This window comes from Astatotilapia calliptera, chromosome 9 (assembly GCF_900246225.1).
Source record: "Astatotilapia calliptera chromosome 9, fAstCal1.2, whole genome shotgun sequence".
NCBI lineage: Eukaryota > Metazoa > Chordata > Actinopteri > Cichliformes > Cichlidae > Astatotilapia > Astatotilapia calliptera.
The window spans coordinates 11,893,013-11,912,448 of NC_039310.1; the positions used below are offsets into that span (position 1 = coordinate 11,893,013).

General features: G+C 38.4%; 1 protein-coding gene across 1 annotated transcript in view; it reads right to left on the reverse strand.

Moving 5' to 3' along the window:
- Positions 1-19,436, reverse strand: part of LOC113028881 (zinc finger protein 271-like) — an 84,424-nt gene that overhangs the window by 26,566 nt on the left and 38,422 nt on the right. Inside the window, exon 3 of the mRNA XM_026179315.1 lies at positions 2,041-2,438. Within this exon, the coding sequence (XP_026035100.1) occupies positions 2,041-2,438 (398 nt within the window). The remainder of the gene's footprint in view (positions 1-2,040; positions 2,439-19,436) is intronic.

The window sequence follows — 19,436 nt, forward strand, 5'->3', positions numbered from 1 at the left end:
TCACACCTGTTCGCGCGACCTGTTCGACACTTATCGTAAGGGGAGCTACCAGTCCTTCTGTGGACGAGCTACTTTCTATTTTAAATTCCCTGAATTTAAAATACTCTCTAGACCCAGTCTAGACCCAGTTGGGGAGCTACCCAGAGCTCTAATCCCACACCTGTTCGCGCGATCTGAACCCTTATCGTAAGGGGAGCTACCAGTCCTTCTGTGGACGAGCTACTTTCTATTTTAAATTCCCTGAATTTAAAATACTCTCTAGACCCAGTCTAGACCCAGCTGGGGAGCTACCCAGAGCTCTAAACCCACTTAACAAACAAACAAAACAGTATATAAAATCAAAACAGATAAAATCAGAACAGTAGATAAAATCAGTAGTTAATGTAAGTTTTAAAATTTAAGCTTAACTAATTAACAAACAAACAAAACAGTATATAAAATCAAAACAGATAAAATCAGAAATAGATAAGATCAGTAGTTAGTGTAAGTTTTGAAATTTAAGCTTAAAAGTGTGGATTTGGTGCTTTATTCAAATGCAGCTGAGAATAGGTGAGTCTTCAACCTGGATTTAAATAAACTGAGTGTTTCAGCTGATCTGAGGCTTTCTGGGAGTTTGTTCCAGATATAAGGAGCATAAAAGCTGAATGCAGCTTCTCCGTGTCTGGTTCTGACTCTGGGAACTGATAAAAGACCGGATCCAGATGACCTGAGGGATCTGGAAGGTTCATACTGGGTTAGGAGGTCACTGATGTATTTTGGTCCTAAACCATTCAGCGCTTTATAGGCCAGCATCAGAACTTTAAAGTCTATCCTCTGACGGACAGGCAGCCAGTGTAAAGACCTCAGAGCTGGACTGATGTGGTCCACTTTTTTGGTCTTAGTAAGGACTCGAGCAGCAGAGTTCTGAATGAGCTGTAGTTGTCTGACTGATTTTTTAGATAGATCTGTAAAGATGCTGTTACAGTAATTAAGCCTACTAAAAATGAATGCATGGACTAGTTTTTCCAGGTCCTGTTGAGACATCAGATCTTTTATCCTTGAAATATTCTTGAGGTGATAGTAAGCTGATTTTGTTATTGTCTTAATGTGTTTTTCTAAGTTTAGGTCTGCATCCATCACTACACCCAAATTTCTCGCCTGGTTTGTGGTTTTTAGATGTATAGATTGAAGTTCTCTGGTGACCTGTAATCGTTTTTCTTTGGCGCCAAAGACTATTACTTCAATTTTGTTTTTGTTTAGTTGGAGAAAATTGTGGCACAACCAGTCATTAATTTCCTCAATGCATTTACCAAGAGCCTGTACAGGGCCTCGGTCTCCTGGTGACATTGTGATATATATTTGTGTGTCATCTGCATAGCTGTGGTAGTTTATTTTGTTGTTCTTTATAATCTGTGCCAGTGGGAGCATGTAAATGTTAAACAGAAGGGGTCCCAAGATGGAACATAGTGGTAAACTACTGTAACACTGCAATAATACTGATTTAATACTGCATTAAAAACACTGTAATTGTGCAGTTATAACACTCAGCTGACTGGGACACAAAAAAACACTATTACCCCCAATGACACTGCAATTATAACATTAAATGGCTATTTTAACACTAAAAGTACTAAAGCTATATGAAAGCAATAATACTACAGCTACAATACTACGAAACATTACGTAACGATACAACTTTGTTAACCATATCAGAAGATTACTGAATGGTTTGGTTTTGTACTTAATTTATGTTTTATTTTATTCCATTTACACCTGACAGAGGAATGAGCTGCTGTAAACCAAAGGCCATTTATACAGAAATAACACCATGATATACCACGAAGCTGCCTGAAGATTAAATAACAGCAACATATCAATTTTCAGCATTTTTAGTTTTTCATGATCGTGTAAACAAAAATCATAAGTGAAATGAAACTCTGAATAATGGCTCAGAGCTACTCTTCGGTGCAGTAGAAGTGCTAACATGCTAACACAATTTAATGAGCAGACTTGTTCCAAACAGTCAGACTGAACTTACAAGAATAAAATAAAAATACATACCTCACAGTAACTGCACTTGTAGAGTCTCTTTCTGGTGTGGATCTGTTGGTGTTTTCTCAGGTACTGTGGAGTTTTAAAAGTCTTCTCACACAGGTCACATTGATAAGGTCTCTCCTCAGTGTGGGTAAACATGTGGCTTTGTAAGTGTGTGTCTGTTGTAAAGTATTTGCCACACTGATCACACCAGTACACATCTTCTCCAGAGTGAATGCGTAGGTGTATATTTCGGCTCCGTAGCTGGCTGAAGGTTTTTCCACAGAAGTCACAGCTGTATGCCTTAACTCCAGAGTGGGTAACTAGATGTCTCTGTAAGCTGATCTTTTGAGTAAAAGCTTTGCCGCACTGATCACAGCTGTACGCTTTAACTCCACTGTGGACGACTTGGTGTGTTTTCAGGGCTTTCTTCCAGGAAAACGACTTTCCACACAAGTCACAGCTGAACGGTCTCTCTCCAGTGTGGATGAGCTGATGTTGTTTTAGTTTAAACTTCAAAGTAAAACCATTCCCACACTCGTTGCAGGTGTATTTTTTCTCTCTCTTTCTTCTGTGAGGTTTGTCGGCCTCCTGAGAGCGCTGACTTCTCGGTCCACGTTGGTCCTGCAGTGACAGAGATACAAACAGAGGCAGTGAGTGAAATGCAGTCATTGAACAAACTGAAGCTTCAAACTCCCTCCATTAACACTAGTTTTAATCCTGAAGGTGGAATGTGGCACCAAACACCTTAAAGGTCTCTTATCCCCACCTACTGGTAGTAGTAACACATTACATCCAACCTGGTGTTAAAGATAATTAATGACTGTAAACACTCTAAAATCATGCCCATCCCTCCTGCTTGTACACAAATATTAATGCTAACACACTCAGAATAGTAATAAATGTTTACCAGGTCTGTACTTTTTTATATTTCCTGTTGCTGATTCTTATTATATAATTCTGTAATTGTCTAATTTATTAAATGATAATGAATCAAATGTAACAGTTACTAGCTTGGTTCAGTGCAGGATGATGTCAGAGTCTGATTGTAACCTGAGGGGTTTGTTTTTTTTACTTTTACTCTCTACATTAAAAAAATTATATCTGTATTTTCTACTCCTTACTTTTTCAAAATAGGCTTGTTACTTCTGGTTTAAGGCATTTGAGGGGAGTTATTTCATCACTGCAGGTATCAAAGATCAAATTGATTTGAACCTAAACAGTAACATGTGAAATCCAATCATGATAATGTACTAATCATGAGAGATGAAAGAGGCAAAACTGTGTGCTTTAGTCAGGGGTTAAATTGGGCCGGTGTTTGTTTTTTGGCACAAAACCTGAACGACTGCAGGTGCTGATAAGGTGCAGTCGCGGTATTTCAACATCTAGCAATACAAAGACAACAAAGAAAAAATGGAGTAATATTTTTTATGTGGCAGCGTTTCTATCAGCTCAACAAACATCAGCAAACACAAAACTCTTTATGTGCATTTTGTCTCAGTGTGATTTAAAGACTGCTGTAAAAATCCTCTGCAGGTTAGTGCAGGATAAGCAGGTAAGTTTACTGTTTACTGCATTGTATTATTACATTATTATTACATTACATTAATATAGCACAAGGTAGGGCTGCACGATTAATCGTTAGAAAATCGCGATCTCGATTCATACTTATGTGCGATCTCATTTCCAAATGACAACGATTTAAAAAAAAAAAAAAGATGACGACGACAATTGTACCTCATTTTGATCCGGGACGTAATCTGCATGAAAACAAGCGCTCACTCTTCCTGCTCAACAAATGACAAGGGCGGAGCCTTATACCACGTGATACAGAAGCTGAGCCGTGTGATGCTAAAATTAGCAGGGAAAAAACAGCGGAGAGCACGTCAGGGATGACGAGAAAGTGACAGGAGAAAATCCGTCCCAGTCAACCACCCAAACATCAATAACGGGAACCTTATACAGCGCTTCCCTATACACGTCGAACTTCCGCAGGCACAAAGAAATTACGGAGGCTATCACTTATCACCTGACCAAAGATATGGCTCCCATCAACACTGTGCAAAACGAGGGATTTAGGAAAATGATCAACACCCTAGACAAACGCTATACAGTGCCGTCCCGCAACAATTTTTCTATTGTTGCACTGCCTGCTCTATACACGCAGTGTCGAGCAACGGTGGAGATGGAATTTCAAGCAGTACAACATTTTGTGGCAACGACAAAATGTGAGACATTTGTTGTTTTTATGTTTATTTATTGTTTTTATGTTCAGTCTCAACTGTTACGAAGTTGATGTGCAGTTAATAAGCGCAATAAATATTTATACTGGAAAAGAGAATCGTGAGAGAATCGTGATCTCAATTCTAAGCCAAAAAATCGTGCAGCCCTAGCACAAGGTTCAGTTAGTTTAGCATAAAACATATATCGGTACTTCAGCTTTTAATGGAGTATTTCTTAACACTAGTTTCTGTCACCTTCTGTGTTGAGCTCATTGTTTTCTCTGCAGTGGCTGAGCTGAGTCCAAGTAGCTGTTGTTCCTCTGCTGCTCCGTCAGACTCTTCTCCTTCTGCTGATCAGCTGGGACACAAAACAGATCTTTGTTAGACTCCACACTGCACTGAAGTGTCTCATATGTTCATTTGAGAACACAAAGAACAAATATTTAGCTTCCCTGGGTGGGCAACTTGGTTGAAATAAACACAAAAGGTTTGAGCACCAATACCAAATTTAGCAGTATGGCACACCAGTACCACGAGAGCAATTCCTGTTTAAAGAATGTCCTGGCCAAAAACAAACACAAAACAATCAATGGAGCTGCAAAAACTAGTACAGTGTTTCCAAACCACTGTGCCGTGGGGCACATACGTGTGCCGTGAGAAATGATCAGGTGTGCCGTACAAGATTATCCTGTCTGAGTGGGTGTAGAAATCTGAGCCATGATCTGAATAACCCTCATCACTCAGTCCACTCACACTTGGATTCTATACATGGATCAAGTCCACTGCACTACTTTCAAGTATTCTGAAACCTGTCCTCTAATGTGTGCCTTCCTCCTCTTTGTATTTACTCCTCCTCTCTGTCATTTATTCTAGCTGTCTTACTATTTATAATGTTTTCCAAGCACAGTTGGTATGGAGCACCCACAATTTAGTTAAATATGTACAATGAAAATAACAAAAACTATTCTATTGTATTCTATTCTATTTATCTTTGTTCCTCCATTTCAGTTTTGTTTGCAAACATGAAAATTATCTCACCCTCCAAAAAATTATGGAGCTTAAAAAAATCAGCAGTACTTCTAAATGTGATAAAATTAGAGCACAGATCCCCTCTTAGGGGCCGAGGCTGTATTTGTTTTAAAAATGCATCTCTGGTATCTCTGGCCTATCATTATTATTTTGCTAACAGTTAAGCAGACTCACTCGCTGAATACTGATCAGTATATATCAAATAATCTTTGAAATGATTCTAATAACAGGCCTCTCACAATGAGGCCAGTTTTTACAATCACATGCCCTGTGGGCCGACACAACTTTGCCCTGATAAGAAAAAGGCAGCTGTGTTTTAGCCTGGAATACATTTATTTTTATATTTCTCATAAATGTATTTTATTATAGCGCTTTTAATGCCAACATGTCAGAATTTTTGGAATTTAAGTTACCTTAAATGGATGAAGGGTGGCGCTAGCTAGCTTGGTTAGCTAGCTGCATTCAAAAACTGTGCAGGTGCCACAGAGATGCTAACTAGCGCTTAGTAACAAACCAAAAAATAATAGAAGCTTAGCTCATTTTAAAAAAAATTTCTAATATTACCACTGTTTTCTTCTCTGTGTTTCATTAGCATTTGTTGATATTTTCTTGTAAATTAGTTTATAGCAGCTTGACTTGATGTAGAGGCTTTTTCTTTCACAGGGTTCACAAATAACTGACAACAGAGACCGAGGAGAGCAACAGAAAACTTCACTCAGGAGCTAAACTCAAGATTGACTGAACTCACATCAAAGTTACCTTAGTGCTTCTCTTTAGATGAGCCAGAACAATAAACTAAAACACAAACGCAATCAAGCGGGAACTGTGTGGCTTCTTCTTCTTCTTTTGGGTTTTTCTTTGGCGGTTAAAGCTTTAAGGTGCATTACCGCCACCTGCTGGACTAGATGGTTAATATCCTAAATGTCATCATTCCTTTTTTATGGCTTAAATTGTTTCTCATGAAAGAAAAAAACTAATTGAGTGTCACTCTTAGTGAGCTAAAACTAGAGATTTAAAAGTATTTTAATAAACAATAAAAACTAGGACAAAATGTTTCAGTGTGTTTTATTCATTAACATAAACATCAGATGTCTTCAGCTTACAATCAGCTCCATTTCTTTAAGAGGTTTTGCTTTCTGCAGGCCGCCACAGCATACATGTTGTTTTTCCTGATTTAATAAAGGTTACACTGACTCACTTCTCTATCATCAGATCCAAGTGTGACATTAGCCTTAATTTCCCAGGAGGGTACTTGGGTTTGGAGTCACAGCACAGTTTTCAGGTTTAATTAATGGGTTTGAGTACAGCCTGATAATTACAGGCATTCAAACTGTTTGCTGATGAACTTTGGAGGTAAAATTATAGACAGCTTTAGAAGGTTTTTCATAGGAGAAGTATAGATTGATACTTGTTCCCACTGAATAAGGTTAGATCTTTAACTGGTTGATTGATGAACCTCACAATAACTTGTGTTGCTTTGCAGATAAACTCGGCCTGGTTGGTGCAAAAAGTCATTCATCAGCACCATGAAGCCATGAAATCTCTGAATAACAAAGACACACGAGACAGGAACATTTCTTTTGTCTTCCATGTAACAATCCCTAACTCTGTAATTAACCAATGTGACATTTTATCTTGGATGTCTAAAATGGCTCATCCCAGTGTGGCTGTTGCTCAACATTTAGCACAAGTCACCTTCTGATCAGAAGCTTTGTGGTTTGATCCCTGGCTGCTCCAGTCTGCAAGCCACATATCCTTGGCCAAGATACTAATTCCGAGTTGCTTTCTGATGCATCCACTGGAGCGTGAATGTTTTATGGAATTTGTCAAACAGTTTTACGTGTGGTCACATTGTTTTGTTTTTGTGTTCGGATTGAAGCGCACGCTTGTGAGTCCTCAGAAGTTACACAACATTCACTGAAGATGAATACTTTTTAAAATCTTAGTTTGCACTTGTGGATCATACTGTGTGCATTTGTAACACTTTTGAAACAGATTTCTAAATGAGCAGTGTTCCCTGAATGCGTCTCATACAGCTGCAGGACATTCAGTCAGCTTTCAACACAATCTTTCATACATTCTTCTCCCGTGTTGCATTTTGCGCTACGGGAATGATTCTCACTTCAGGTGTGAGAGGTCCCGGGTTCAACTCCCGGACGAGCCCATGTGGTGTTATATAAACTCTATGAACATTAGATCTTACATATTTCTTGGTCAGGTGCCATTTGAACCACATTCAACTCTTTAACAATAAGTCTGCACCTGCTTTGTGGAGGCAACTAATTGATTTGATAAGAACTTTCCAAAAATCTCATCCAATTAATTCTCCTTTACAGATTGTATAACTGTCACTTTTTACAATAAGAATTCTCCAACAAACTTTTGGAAGAAAATTATTTTTCTTTCATTTGTTTTGACCCCAAACTAACCAAATGTAAGGCTTCTTTTCATCAGCACAATAGTTTTCAATTTCACGTTGGTCTATATTCCCCACATCCTGTTATGTCCTTGTTCTCTTTGAGAATCACAGATATGAATATAATCAATTGATTAATTAACCATTGAATTCCACTGATGTGTTCATCCACAGCCTCAGGTCTTTGTTACTGTTGGAGGTGCTGGATGGCCCGGTTCTTCTGGATCCATCTGTGTCTGCCGCTGGCTCCTGGGGGCCATTATTGCAGCTTCCCACCCTCATCAAGTACAATGGTGACAAAGAAACACACATACTCTCTCTCTCTCCAACAGACACACCACAAGATGATTGCTGGTTTATGTATCTGTGGATTTATCTTCATGTGCAGCAGTTCTTTGTAAAAAAAATAAATAAATCAGCAGACGTAGTGAGACGTAGACTGTGACAACATGAGCTTGACACGGGATCTCATACTGTGATTGTGAATATAGAGGATTGTAGATCAAGTTAACATGGAAAGATAGACGTCTAAGGTCTCTAAAACTTTCGGATGTTCAGTCTCTGAAGAAGGTTTGGAGACATGTAGAAAGTTCAGTTTTGAATTGGTGAAACAAATATTTTATTTAGTTTCTCATACACAAGGCAGATAATATTCTTCATGGACATTATTTTTACAAATACTGGAAGATATAACAAAATCAAACAAAACACAATTTCATGAATTCATCTCTTATTATATAGAAAACGTCGATGGTGTTCTGTCTCCCAGTAAGTATTTTGGATCGAACAAACTGTATTTACAATAGCCAGAGTCGACTGAATTCAAATATTTCTAAAATCAATGGGTTAAAAATAAAGGACCAAAAATTCACCCAGTTCCTTTTATTTACTGGAAGAGATCAAATCTGAGACTCTGATATGTTGAGCTACATGAAGACAAGAAGATTAAAACCTAATACAAAAAAGCTGATATACATTAAAACATTTGTAATTAAAGGAGCATTAGCTGCTGGCAAGGCTCTAATTTGCTCCTTCAAAACTTGTATTGTCAACTTTGGAGTTGTTTACATTCATACCAGTGTTTAAAACAACAGGGTTGAATTCATAATGTCGTTGCCTGATGGCATCGACCAGCCAAACATCTGGGGTGAGGTGGGGAAGGTACATTGAACATTGAAATAAACCTACACTAAACACAAGGGCACAAGACACAAAACCTGAGAACAAAACCATAAACTGAAACACAGGATTCTAAAATTCAAAACAGGATAACTAAAGAACCAGAACATAAACCATAATACAGATAAATACCAAAATACAAGAAACTGAAGATGCTGGGAGAAATGAAGAGAGGATGTTCTGCCTATTCCCAAATAAAATAGAATAACTTCATATGCTTTGTTCACATGTCAACAGTTCATACAAATTTTCACTATATTATAAGTAATCCAGTCTCTAAAATATACATGAGGAATATATCATAACATATAAAGTGTATTTTGTATACTGGGTTGTAACTGGTCCATTGGTGAATTAAATAAGCACGTGGGGAAGCAGCCTCACAGCAGAAGCATACTCCCAACCTATAATACGATTGTGTCATTCACTATTATATATAATGTATTTTATGTTTATGTTTGTATCAGGGCTGTGTTGGGATCTGTCAGGGCATGTTACGGATGGATGGTGGCTGGAGGTTGCCAGGTTTTTGCTCACAATGCCACCGATGATCATGACTGGGAAGCGTACCAGCAACCGGGTGCCTTGCAGCAGGAGCACGGTGGTGTCCAGCAGAGCCTGAGTGGAGCTGTCCGAACAGAGGAGCTGCAGAAATCAAAAATCAATAAATGAGCAGCACTGAGTCTAATAATCCATGTTGCCTTTGAGAGTTTCTGAAAAGCATTATGCCATGAGGTGTTTTTCAATCTCCTGAATGTGAGCAAAGAAATTCAAAGTGAATACAGATTAATGAATAAATCATTAACTGAATGAACGTGGATTGATATTGTACATTCAGCTATTAGATGATGATAATACACCAGAGGTGCCCAACCCAATCTAACACTGTATATCTGAAACTATGACAGGCACGAAGTCATTCATGCCTGCTCAAATACTTTGAGTTTATCATCTAAATGTTACAAATAAACTTGGTGTGTTCGACTACAGAGCCGTCAACCTCTGAAGAAATTACAGCCAAACTTTCTGCTGATGATGTCACATTTTTAAGAAAATAACTTTTATACAGAACATGGTCTTTCAACTTTATTAGTCACACTTTGGTAGCACCAGGTTGGATCTTCTTTTGCCTTCAGATCTTCTTTGAGTCATCATGATTCAACAACAAGCTGAAAACACTCCTCAGACATTTTGATCCTTGTTGACATGACAACATGGCACAGTTGCGGCAAATTATTTGGCTGCACATCAATTATGTGAAACTTCTGTTACACCACATCCTAAAGCTGCACCGTTGTATTTGAGTGCAGTGAAGTCATTGTGTTATTGAAGAAACCAGCTCCAGATGGTCAAAGCTTTGTGACATGACTTATCCATCTTGGAGCATTCATCAGAAGATGGTACACAGAAACTGTGTTCAACATGCACACACTTCTGAACCTGCACTGCTGCACTAAAACAAATACACAGTTACAATATCTACACAGTGCTAGTCTATATAAGACAGTTTAGGGATCTGAGGCTGACTTTGTGCTTCTAGCTGGAGTCCAGCCTGTTTAATCAAAAGAAGACTGACTTGGGAAATAATGAACAGTAGATGGCAGTAACACACCAGTGATGCATCTAGCCTGCCAAACCCAAAGAAGAAGAACATGGCAGCAAGATTTCGGAAAGATTCACTCACTTTTTAACAATCCCACCAAATATTGTAGATCATGATTGTAAGAGGCCTGTCTGAACTTAATATACAGATTGCATGCTGTTGTTAACTGTGTGATTTCTGATGGTTATGTTTAAGAGGTTTGTATTGAAAGTATTTTGTGATAGTTTATGGTGGGTCATGTGATTTGGGCGGTATTGATTGCTTATTTTAGGCACCTGTTCATGCAGTGTCAGTTGGAGTTCTGCGGAAGTCTAAATTGTCAGCGCCAGGAAATGATCAGGTATGCTATACCATGTTGAACCAACTCAGTGAGTCAGCTAAAGAACTTTTGTTAGGGTTGTATAACAGAGTTTGGGAGGGTGGGAAACTGCCGCGAAGCTGGGGTGGTACCCATACGGAAACCTGGAAAGGATGTAACAAATCCAGGAAATTTTAGACCTATAGCGTTAAAATCGCACGTTTGAAAAGTGATGGAGCGTATGATAACTGAAAGATTGACGTACTATTTGGAAACTAGAGGATTTATCTCTAAATTTCAAAGTGGGTTTAGAAGAGGGAGGAATACTATGGATCCAGTTTTATGTTTGGAACATAAAGTTTGGAAAGCACAAACAAACAGTGAGAGTGTAGTTGCGGTGTTTTTTGATATAGAAAAGGCTTATGATATAATGTGGAGAGATGGCCTACTAATTCAACTCTGTAAATTGGGGGTTAGGGGGAGGATGTACGGGTGGATAATGGATTTTTTTAAGGGGGCGACATATTCAAGTGAGGGTTGGGAGGGTTCTTTCTGAAAGGTTTTTGGTGGAAAATGGTACACCTCAAGGGAGCATAGTGAGCCCTATGTTATTTTCTTTGATGATAGATGATGTGTTTAATGATATGGAGGCAGGGGTGGGGTGTTCACTTTTTGCTGATGATGGAGCAATATGGAAGAGAGGGAAAAATATAGAGTATGTTGTGAAGAAACTGCAGGGAACGATTAGCAGAGTCGAAGAGTGGTCTTATAAGTGGGGTTTTAAATTTTCGGTTGATAAAACCAAGGTGATGTTTTTTACGAAGAAGAGAGTTGGTAAAGACATCAAGCTTAAGTTGTATGATCACGAATTAGAAAGGGTGAGTAAATTTAAGTTTCTTGGATTGTGGTTTGATGAAAGGTTGACATGGGCTGCACATATTCAGGTGGTGGACAAGTGTAAGAAAGTGTTGAATGTAATGAGATGTTTAGTTGGGAGGGACTGGGGAGCGGATAGAATGTCTTTGAGGGCCATATACACTGGGTTGGTCAGATCACTGTTGGATTATGGGTGTGTAGCATATAACTCAGCAGCAGACACAACTCTGGTAAAGTTAGACCATATTCAGTATCAGGCACTACGAATTTGCACAGGTGTATTTAAAACGACTCCAACAGCAGCTTTACAGGTGGAGATGGGAGAGATGCCGTTGGGACTGAGAAGGGAGCAGCTCACACTTAATTATTGGGCTAATTTACAGGGCCACAGGCAGGATCATCCCACGCATGAAGTACTTAAGCCTTGCTGGGAGAAAGAAAGGAGGGAAAAGAAGAGCTTTGGATGGATTGTGGGGAGACAAGCGACAGCAGTTAATCTGGATCAGTTCGACATTAGTCACAGAGTGCCGTCACCGGCAGTACCTCCATGGCTACTTCCTGGTGCTACGGTAGACTTAACATTGTTGACCAAGAAGAATGAGGATAGGGCATTTCCTTTGAACTCTCATGCGGTACAGGTTTACATTGACCAATATTATAGTTATGTTCAAATATATACAGACGCCTCGAAGAACACAACTGGTCAAACTGGTGTTGCAGTTGTGGTCCCAGAGTTTTCGGTGGAAATGGGTAGAAGGATTAGTGATGGGCTTTCTGTGTACACTGGGGAAATGATCGCAATATTATCGGCTGTTCAGTGGGTGGAGGACGTGAGACCTTTACATGCTGTCATTTGTTCGGATTCAAGTTCATCGTTGGTCAGTCTACAGCATAATCACTCAGACAGTAGAGCAGATGTTTTGGCGGAAAATCAGCAGTCACTTTTCCGGATACGAATGATGGGACTTGCTGTCGTGTTTTTGTGGGTGCCAGCACACTTTGGTGTGTGGGCGAATGAAAAGGCAGAGTAGCAAAGGAGGCCATAACTCAACATAGAGCATGGCATCAAGGATGCAGAGGAATAAAGTCAGCAGATATGGATCCAGACACGGAGGTAGGCCCTGACTGTTAGATGATTGCTGAAGTGAAGTTAGAAGCTTCATTTACTGGTGGATGTGCACAATAAGCTGCCCTGTTGTTAATTGAAAAGTTTTACTATGCATGGCCTGTTTGGGGCTGTTTGTCTGCAGGAGGATTCTTTGTTGCTGATTGCTGAGAGTTGAATGTGCGTTTGCACAGATGATTGTGTTTATACTGAAATCTTGACACTGCTTTCTCCCTCCACTGTTTAACAGGGAGTCCACTTCAGTCCAGTTTGAAGAAACTTGTTTAAGCTTTTGGGAAGCGTGAAGCAGATGGTTGGGTGTAGAGCATCTGTTCAAATCTCTTTACAATATTGATGTTGAAATGTGCTATAGATCCAGTCAGATGAAGTTGAAACAGTCCTCAGCAGTCACACTGGTTTGGTCAAGAAAGTGTTGAGATTGACCCACAGGCCTTTAAAAGAGAGCTTCAGCTCTCCCTGCAAGGACCTGGTGGAAACTCTTAAAACGGAGGCAAAAATGTCCTTAATATTTTGGGAAATTTATTCCACATCAACACGCGGCAAAACTTTTTTTCCTTATGGGTGCCATTTTTGTTGTGGTATACTTTTTCTTTTAGGGTCATGATGATGCAGCATACGTGCCCTTACAATGAAACGGTGCCTCCTTGTGGTGACAACTAAAATACTCTCTCTCTCTGTTAAACAACAGTAACCATAATGCTGTTAAACACACTGTACAACCTGAGCAATGTTCCCTCTAAGCTGCACGCGTGTGCAATTGTGCAGTTGTGCACTGCTGGCACAGTCTCTGCACAGAAAAAAAATCTGCGTTGCGCACAAAAAATCTAACCTGAATTGAAATTGAAATTTAAAACTTTTACAATTCTGTTTTGCAGTGTTAGTCAGTAAATTACTGGCTGCTCCCATATGGGATTAGAATGATGACACCTTATCCCATAGTCCAGCCAATCACGCGATTCACATTCGTATATACACAGCTAATCAACGTCGTTGACAGGCTATGACAGCGTCCTTATGTGCCGACGCCGGTGTTTTAGATAGCAAAGCGGCGTGGCTGATGTGGAGTGAAGCCACGTTAATGACAACGTAAACAACCATTAGAGATGTGAGCAGGACAGATGGAACAATTTTGGGTTAGTAAAGTGGACTTTATACCAGCTTTTAAATTGTGTTGATAGGCCACGTAAAACCAGAGTTGTGATTAAAAAATATCTGCAATGTTTGGTTTTCTTCCTGAATACTATCGTTGTTTATCACAGGAGCTTGCAAAGAAAAGCGTCTGGACTTCTTTAAGTTACTTGAAGACGTTTCACCTCTCATCCGAGAAGCTTCTTCAGTTATCGGAAGAAGCTTCTTCCTGAAGTTTAGCACAAATCTTGTTTAGTTAGTGTGTAGTGTAGTCAATAGTTTTGTTGTGTCAGAACAATGAGGCGACTGCTGAGTGTTACAGGTGTTACAGGAGTGATGCATCTCCTGTTGTCAGGCCTGCAGGTATCAGGCTGTTGTTCTCCTTTATCTCATAGTCTCATAGAAATTATTTTTTGGAGTGGCACAAATAATTTGTGTGACGTTAAATTTGATGCAGAACAGCTGATTGTTGTGTAAATAGTTTAAAATGTTTTTAAAAAACGCCTTGGCTGCATTTTTAGGTAAACGGCTGCAAAAAACTTTGTTTGCAAAACTCAGTTACTTTTTCAAATAAGTAATTATATAATTAATTGCCCAACACTGGTATTTATACACTGTATTTTGCAGACAGAGTTACAAGACTCTCTCCCAGACCACAGACTCATAATACAAGTCAGAGCTTTATTTAAAAAAAAAAAAAACAAAGTTGTGTTTTCAAAATTGGAGTTCAACTTATTTTTACTTCCAATAGTGTTTACATACTACACAGGTCATGAACAAGATTGTTTTTTCATTTTCATTGTGAGTGGGCTAAAGCAGTATTGAAAGTAGTCTAACATAAATGTAAATGCTGTAATTTGATTATTTTAATAAACCATGTAACTTGTATGTAACGTAATGCTTACATATACACACACAGTTACTGTCCCTCCACACATAGGACTCAGTTCTGCTTCTATGCGCCATCTTTGTTTACTCTTTCCCACCCAGGCTTACAGACTTCTGATAGGCCAACATTTCTACACTGTTAGGAATATATCGCCCCCTGCTGCTTTGACATGTTCCTAGCAGCGTTTTCCTTCGTTTTTGGCTTTTATGTGTGGACTGGATGTTTTGTCTGTTTTTTTTTTTTTTGTTTGTTTTGTGTTTTTTTTTTTTTTTTTTTTTTTGTTTTTTTTTATTATAAACGAAAACAGAAAATCTCAGTTTTCAAAAATACTTGTGTACATGTAGATGTAGCCTAGAGTGCAATCAAATGCACCTGCCTTCAATGAAACCAACCCGATCATAGCCACTGGCTCACAGCAGTTGTGAAACAAACCCACTCACACATCAGTGGCCATTTCCCACAGTATATGTGGAGGTGAGTTAATATGCAGGTGATACCAGTCTACCATCTTACACAGCTGATTACAAATGTATAAATGACCTCTTGCAGCCTCACTTTGATATCGCTGGTATAAAGAAATGGAAAACCTGCCAGGCAAGACTACAAACAGGTCATTGTCTGTGAGATTACACTTTCTTTTCTTCAGACATCAGTGGTTAAAATGATAAATTCAATCATCCGGTGAACTGTGGTTTACTTGGCTACTTGCTAAGTGCTTTTTTTTTTTTTTTTTTTTTTTAAGTTTTCTAAATGATGAATCAATGAATGAAGATCAATGAGGGATCAATGATTCTTTCAGTCCTGTGCATTCTTACCTACACCACTGTAATCAAACACACCAATATTTACTGTAATGTTTAGGTTATAAACTCAAAGTATTTCAGCAGGCATGAATGACTTCCTGCCTGTCATAGTTTCAGATATAAAGTATTAATATGTGTCGGGCATATCTGGTGTATTATTGTTTTATCCAATAGCTGAATGTTCACTCAGTTAACGATTTATTCATTAAGCTGTATTCAGTTTGTATTTGCTTGCTGAAAGTCTTAGGAAGATAATCACAGAGGCAAAAACTTTCCACGGTATCATCTCAGGTTTCTTAAAATGAAGTTTGAGGTAGGGTTGTTATTTGAGGTATTCCTGGAAAATCTTTGAGGTCCATTTGAAAGCTCCAGATTCTTTAGATTGACTGTCTCATACTTTAATTGTGAATATAGAGGATTGTAGCTCAAGTTAACATGGAAAGATAGAGGTCTAAAGTCTCTAAAACATTTGGATGTTCAGTCTCTGACAGGTTTGGAGACATGTAGAAAGTTCAGTTTTGAATGGGTGAAACTAATATTTTATTCAGTTTCTCAAACACAAGGCAGCTAATATTCTTCATGTACATTATTTTTTACAACTATTGGAACAACAAAATTAAACAAAACACAATTTCATGAATTCATCTCTTAATGTTATATCCAAAACTCTGATGATGTTCTCTTTCATGACTTTTTAAACTACATCAATTCATCAATGTCAAAGACTTGATATGTTACATTAGTCCTTACTACCAGCTTGCTGAACATAAAGATTCCTTTCAGGTCCTGTTATGATCAAGTCCTAAATGTTATGTGTCAAAGATTTTTGTTGCTTTATAAATTATGTGTAGACTTCTGAGGTCAACCAAGTCTTTACATTAAAGAGTATTTAATAAAAAGGCCAAAAAAGTGGATTTGGTGATTCCTTTGAAGTGGTTTTATTTAGGAACCTAATTGTGCTTTTTTTTTTTTTTTTTTTTTTTCAGTTCATTCAGAAGTTGTTCCATGTTACTTCCACAATAACTTTGTGTTACTCTGCAAACAATATGACTTCTGTGTCTTTAAAATTACTTCAAATCAAGACATGTCAACACAAACACCTTTACCCTCATTTATCTCTCATGGCCCTGGTGCCATCTGTCTGCATTGACTTGATAATTAATCAGAGGTAGCAGGGTGTGATACAGGAACTCTAAAAGACACATTAGCGTATGTTTAGTGGTCACTGGGTGAACTGGGTGCGTCTCTAATTCTGAATGAGCCAGAGGAGGCCAGATGCATGTGTCTGTGGGTTTATGACGGGCGTTGATGTGGATCGTTAGCCTCGCTTTTGTCGACCTTGGCTTATGTGGTTGTTTTAATTTCACTTCTCACACTTTTACAATGTAGAGGTGAAACTACCATTTGCTACCTTATAAACTCAGTAATGTTCTCCACATGATCACAAATATCTAAATTAGAGGTGTAAGTCATTATTTGTATGTAATATTGGTTTAATTTGGCTTATTTTGAAACATTTTTATACATCAGTTTTCAACAATCATTGAAATAATTCAGATTTCATGCAAAATATATTTAAAGAGCAGCTGTATTTGCTCTGAAACATTTGAAATTATAAACCATGTGCACAAATCTTCTGATAATAGAAAGTAAATTAATCATCGATGCAAACTGGTTGCTTGTCTGAAACAACCAGAGCAGGAAGTTAAATCAAAATCATCTAACACAGATCTAGTTGACATGAAAGCAGAACAAGCTAAACTGTTCTCAACTCATCAGTGAGAAATATCCATAAAAATCATGATTTACACCAGCTGCAGCTCACAGTCAGCAACTCATCAGTTTTGGTTTTCTTTACTAGATGAGAATTTTTCACATCATAATGTCCACCATGTATTTCAAACACACAAATAAAGATGCAGAGTTTATTTAATTGATTGAATTTCAGTTGCCACTTTCAAAATGTTTCACTTAATAAAGTTAATAAAGACAAAACGAGTGGTCAGCGGTCTTCGTGATATTCAGTGTCAGATTTATTTTAATGATTTGTCCGAGTATGAAAACATTGTTTTGACCTCAACAAGCTGCTGTGGGGGTTTACACAGAGGTGCAACTGAACGCCTGCAGGTCAAATTAACATGAGGATGCATTTGCAAAAATGCTCAATGTGAGTGGAAAGTTCTTTGGGTGATCTAATACTGTGTTAATTGATGCAAACATGGAGTGAGTTCATTTCAGTAATTAGCTGCTAAGTGCTGCTCAAACATGAGCACACCAGTGAGGGAGCCAGTGATGTCCTCACAAAATAATTCTTGTGAGCAGTTTTAACATTTTTATGTGTGAAAACAGTGTGGCAGTTTAGGTCAATTAAAGGAGGCTGAAGAGGAATCGGGGTGGTGTGGTAGAGGACTTCATGTGTAGCTGACTGATAAAGTCCACTTCATTTAAATGTTGTTATAACTTTCAAAGTCAGCAACACATTTATCTGCAATGACTTTTCCTCCAATGAGGACACTAGTATGAAATAAAGCTTCTGTTAAATACTGTTAAAAAAGACTCAGAAATCTCGCTGTGTCATGTCACACCCACCAACTAAAGAAGAGTTTGACCTGTTTTGAGCTCAGGCCTCTCATCACAGGCTGATGTGTGCTTCCTCCTGCACACTGACACAGCTGGTGGATGTAGTTCAGTGGAAAGAAAACAGTTCCTACATTAAAATGTTAATAAAAGTTTGTGGATTTGCATTTGAGTCAGGCATGATTTCTAAAAACTTTGCAGCTGAGGAAAACCTTTGTTACTCTGAGAAATACATCAAGTCCATCTCGTTCCAATTTACTGTAGAGACTTATTTACAAGGAGTCACCAGCCCCTCACCCCACACTTCAAGCCCGCTTGAGTAGAAATTCTGTACCCAGGTTGGAGATCACACTGTCATTTCTTGAAGTATCAGTGATTAAAATATAAAATTTCAGGCATTAAGTGTTTCATATTTTATAAAGTGTGAGCTGGAAGGATTTGGTAAAGCTCATTTGTACGGCTGCTTTCTAACTGTACTTTCTTTTTTCAGACCTGAGAAACAGCATTTTAAAGAAATGTAAATGATGCCAGTTGGTAGAAACAGCCTGACTGCTTGTAAAGTGACTCACAAAAGAAGAAGCTCAACCCCCCCCACATTCCTGCCCACACCCACAAACCTCCTTAAAAGCCCAGAATTACTCTTAAGTCCTAAGTCTGTCAGTCTTAAGTCACCTTCCTGCCTGGTTTGGAGCTCTTTCATCAGAGATACTTTCTCCAGTTTTCCTGTTTTAATCACTGGGATTTCAAAGACGGAAGATTATGGGATGCACTTTTCTCCAGGTATGTACTCAGCATTGTTGCCTGGTGAGCTAATATGAACAGAGTTGGCTAACCTCTAAGACAACTTGCAAAAATACTCTTTTACTCTGTGTTGTAAGTCCTGATGGCAGAAGTCACCATTTCTCCCTCCACAGTTGAACAGAGTCCACTTTAAATTCTTTTTGGTTTTAAAGAATCTACAAATATCCGACTTATTTTTTTCTACTTTGTGGGAAACTTTTGTGTTTAAGATTCATTGTGTTGATGCTCAGTCATCAGGTAAGTAAATCCCTGAAGCTTGATTCAGTTCACCTGGATGTAATGTTTTCAATGGGAGAAATGTTTTGTGACTTCTTCAGTCTGAGACCTTTTGGGATTTAAGACTCATCAATTTAACCTTTGTTAATTTTTTCTGTTAGAAAGTCAGTCGTGCCAAAACATATCAGTAACTGACCCATGTGGACCATATAGACTTGTGCTTACTTGTCCTCTTGTCTCTTTACCCTCACAGACTCGTG